The 4,880-nt window shown below is 36.9% G+C and overlaps 1 protein-coding gene across 1 annotated transcript; it reads right to left on the reverse strand.

Moving 5' to 3' along the window:
* Positions 1–937: 937 nt before the first annotated feature.
* Positions 938–3,170, reverse strand: prl (prolactin). Its single transcript, XM_055193871.2, has 5 exons — positions 3,014–3,170; positions 2,780–2,901; positions 2,546–2,653; positions 2,076–2,258; positions 938–1,644 (listed from the first exon to the last, which is right to left on the reverse strand). The coding sequence occupies exons 1-5, from the start codon at positions 3,033–3,035 to the stop codon at positions 1,459–1,461; spliced, it is 621 nt and encodes a 206-aa protein (XP_055049846.2). The 5' UTR covers positions 3,036–3,170; the 3' UTR covers positions 938–1,458.
* Between the last annotated feature and the right edge of the window lie 1,710 nt (positions 3,171–4,880).

Genomic DNA, 4,880 nt, shown 5'->3' on the forward strand with positions numbered 1-4,880 from the left:
GCACAGGGCAAAGCCATGTGAATTAAAACAACTTAAGGAAACACTTATCACTATAATGGTGACTTCAAACAAAACTATTAGCTTCTGTAGTGTTGGCAGTATGTTACTGTAAAAATTGTAAGATCTAACAATGTGTATGCAGATCCATCTAAAACATTTATGAGACACACACTGTTTTTGTTATGTTGTCATGTGTTTATTATTCAGTTACTTGTGCTCACTGTTCTGGAGTCTATACTTTCTGTTGGCAATATGATAATATTATTAATTAGTTGTTAATATTTATTACTTATGTAATTCATAACTTTATTATCATTCAATTTGCTACCTTTTATTATTACAAAGGCATAAAGGCTTTTCAATCCCCAATTTGGCAGGGATTACTATTTTAGTAAATGTAGTCCTATTAAATTAACTAATTTCACTTAAGGACTTTTTATGTGGTATTTAATTTTCAACCAAACCGATCATGAGCCCCATTCACTTCCATATATTCTTTTTATCCTACTATGGAAGTCAATGGGGTCATGATCGGTTTGGTTTGTTTTCATACATTCCTCAAAATATCTTCCTTTGTGTTCATCAGAACAAAGATATTAATAGAGGATTGTAACAACATATAAATTATGACAGAATTTTCATTTTTGGATGAACTATTCATTTAAGAAGCCTCTTTAGTGTTGCTAACCTAGACCCAGTTGAGAAAGATTTGTATTTTGTATTTAATTGATTTTCATTTGTAACAGAATGTGTTTATGGATACTGCAAGTAAATCCCAATACAAAGAAATTGTAAAAATGTTACTGGCACCATAAAGTGTTAAAATAAAGAAAACACCACATTCTACACTGTGTAAATTGCTTTCAATTGTACAGATGACTGGCCTGGGTATGTGTGTGTAACCACAGTGGTACAAAATCAATACATTAATCATGAATTCATTGCATGATAGAAATTTATTGACATTGGCGCAAAAAACTTTCAACATTGCATTACAGTAGAGCATGTTAAAATAAACTTGTAATAGATCCAACATCATCTCCTCAATAAATACATTTAAGTTATCTATACAAATATCCCATCAAGCTATGTGCCAAATATAAAGACTTATCCGAGATGTTATTCTGTACATCTATTCAATATTTCACTTTAGTCAGATGTTTCATCTGACCTAACAATGTCTTATTCAATTTGAATGGCTTTGTTTATTTAGGTGGTTTCCTTCATCCCTACAATCTTGCTTCCCCTTGTCCCATTTATTAATTCAAGTATATAGGAAAGTTACTCAAATGCTAAGAAATAAACAACAGAGCTGCTAATTTGTCATATGATAAAGAAATCTTCAAGTTCACTGTTTGTAATGGAAAGAAACTTGTTTCTATACTGCTCTGCTATATTGTTATTTAACAGGCACAATGAGAGAGATGCAGATGCAGATGCAGTGCAGCACCTCCCGTTCTAACAGATCTCTGGTCTCTTGGTTGCCCGGCAGCGGAGAACTTTGAGGAAACTGTCAATTTTGTGAGAGTCCCTGCGGAAGCAGGACAGCAAGAAATGGAAGTTCACAAGTCGAGAGGTTTTATCCTGGCCAAGGCTGCTTATGTAAAAGGGAAGATAGGACAGGTCGTCTGAAGATGAGCCCATCTGAGAAAGAGAAAAAACAGTAGAGGGACATTAGAAAAGATGGACATCTAGATCAACCCTGCTTCGGGTACCTGATTTTGCCAAGTGAGAGATGTCCTAAGGACAACATTTTTGTTAATATAACGTAAACTCACCCCAAACCCCAACCCTACTGAACTCTAAAATCAGAGCGAAATGATAAGTGAAAAACAATGGTCTAGAAGCAGATAATCTTGGTTATAAGCTTAAACTTGAAACAAACCGTAAACTTATTTCTGAAATCTGATTGGTTGATTGAAATGTTGTCCCATGGTCAACATAATTTTGCCCGAGGACATCAACCATTTAAAATCAGGAGAGCCGTATTGCTCACTGCCGATTGCTGTAATTTCTCCTAAAATCAATAATAAAAAAGCTGCACCTTTATTCATAGGCTATATATTCAGACCTACCTTTTGAACGAGGCGCTCCAAACCTGCTTCCAAACTGTTGATGTTATCTTGAAGCTCTTTGGTCTTGGTGTTAATGGTGTTGCGTTCTGGATGTGCCAGGGTAGACGCCTCAGAGGAGAGAAGAGCGAGGGGATCGGACCACGCAAGCAGTAGAGATCGAGCCAAAGACAACAATTCGTCCTCCTGCAGGGACAATCTGATAAGTCTCCATGCACTCCAGCCTCTTATTAGAAATAAAACCATCCACTACTCTATCGTTACATAGAAAAATATCATCTTTGATTTTTAGGGATGCACTGTAAGTTTCTATGAATTAACTGTCTGTCAAATCTTTTTGCACATTTTGTTTTGCATGTTAAGCTCAAAAGTGACCACAAGAGGGTGATAGCAAATATCAAATCTCATTGAAGAACTTAATGCTGGACAAGCAAAAAGAGATAAAGACAGATAGAGTTAAATTGTGTTCATACTGGAACTTTCAAGGCTTGGTCTTTGTCATTGGGAATTTGGAGGGAGGATGTGTGACACATGGACGGACGTGGCATCATCATTCTCCCAACTGGAGGAAAGTGAGAATCCTGTGGAGGAAACAATCAGTGAAACTCTCAGGCCAAAATCAAGCCACTTCTTTCATGCCGATTAAATGAATGCATGTTTGAATCAAACTGAAATCACATCCAAAAAGTCCCCAAAGCAATACCGACCAGATCATTGGTGAGAGAAGTGCTGAGGGAGTGAAGCTTGTCTGAAAGTTGAGAGGCTCTCTCCAGTAAATCATTCAGGCCGACGGCATTGACGGAGACAAAGACATACATCAAAAGTGTCACTGAAAAACAATGAGAAAAGATTAAAGCATTAAAACAGGAACAGTATGAGAAGAAAATGATGCATCATTACCACCACAAAATTAACCTCCATAACACACACAACACACCTACCTGCGAAGAACTTGGGTAGCATTTTAACTTTTTTCCTTTAACTCCTGCTTCAATCTGCGCCGTCCTCTTTCCTCTCTTTAGCTCTCCTTTATTTTCTTGCCATTATATAGTCTCCTTTGGTCGTGCATTTGGATAAGCAATAAGCCTTACACTCCAGGTGTGTTTTGTACCTAAACTAGTTCAGTCCTGAAACTAATGATAAACATTGATTTGAGGGTCTGGTTAGTCAATAGCGATAAGCTGCTTGACTACAGGGCATAGGGGCCATGTCAAAGCAAAATTCATCATCACTCAGAGGAAGTGCCTAGTAAATAATCATCTCTTTTTTTTAATTACAAGCAAACTCTTCTGAATATGAAACTTATTTAGTTGTGCATGATGATGTGTGCGTGTGTGCCTCATACATTTTGTAGTCAATACGATGTTTTTGGTATTTAGGGGGTACACTTTTAAAAGTAAAGGTGCTGTAAAGCACAGTGATGTCTTGAAGGAGCCATTTCTGGCTCCCTAAAGAACATTTAAGTAAATTGTTCTTGAAAGAAGCATTTGCTTTATAGTCTGTAAATACTTTTACCACTAAAGTTTTTGTGCAACAGAAAGGTTCTCTGTATGTTTAAGGTCCTACCTTGTAATGTATGTAAGATTTGAGAGTATTTCTGAATGTGCATGTTAAAACTCTAGTGAAAAAACTTTTTTTAAACATTTGTTACATTTGTGAGGGGGATTCCTAAATCCCCTTGCTTTTACATACCTTTGGCTCACAAAACACACACAAAACAAACGTCCCCCCTTGAAATTTTGCTTAAGGCTTGCTGGAAAGCTTCTATTTCATTTCCTATAGCTTGAGATAGACTCACCTAAATTATGTTGGGTTATTTTTTAACCCAATGACCTGTAAATATTGGGCAGAACACATAAACCTATGCTGGGTTGTATCAATGCAATGCATAGGTTTTCATGACTTGCTTAAAGGGCACCTATTATGCAAAATCAACTGTTACAAATGTTTGGACGTGTGTTGGCAGTGTGTGCACACAACCGCCCTACGGTAAAAAAATTATGACCATAATGACCATTAAACCAAAGCAGTCTTATTAGACACGCCGTTTTGATTCTCTTATCAATGTGAGGTCACATTGATAAAGCCCCGCCCACTTACAGTCCGCAAATACCAGTTTCCACCCTTAGCGAGTTGTACTCTGTCCACTAGATAGCCTACTATTGTCTCAGAGTGTATTAATCAGATCTATTTTAACTGAAAGCACTCACTGTCTGTTTGTAAGGGAAGTGAGGAGCTGTAGCTCATTTGCATTTAAAGTTCCAGACATTAAAACAGCGCGTTTTTGCTTCCACCTAAATAGGGGCGTTTTGGACATGCTATATAAAATGATCTGGAGGTTATTTTGAGCTGAAACTTCACAGACACATTCTGGGCACACCTATGACTTATATTACATCTTGTAAAAAGACCAGAATAGGTGCCCTTTAACTGTGTTCAACATCACAGGACATTTCAATTATTCTTTTTTTGCCACCTCCAAATTACGAAGTGCTACATTTCACACACTGACAAACTATTAAAGCAAAATGAATGAATAACTAGACCACTCAAGAACGACTAATCAAAGTAAATCAGTACATAATTTTATTTAAAATGTTACGTTTCATTTTTGCGTGTCCATTCTCCCTGGTGAAAGAGGCGTGGCACCAATACTGGGCAGCCTTCGAATCCCACTTTTGTATTCTGCTTTTCCAGTTAAATCTTGCCAGATCCACTTGTAGGCTACTCCAGTACCAGGAAAGATCATTTACATTTTATGCTGATTTAATTAAAATGACTTTAGCTCGCTGGTTGTGTAAATGCATA

The sequence above is a fragment of the Misgurnus anguillicaudatus genome, chromosome 19 (assembly GCF_027580225.2).
Source record: "Misgurnus anguillicaudatus chromosome 19, ASM2758022v2, whole genome shotgun sequence".
Lineage (NCBI taxonomy): Eukaryota > Metazoa > Chordata > Actinopteri > Cypriniformes > Cobitidae > Misgurnus > Misgurnus anguillicaudatus.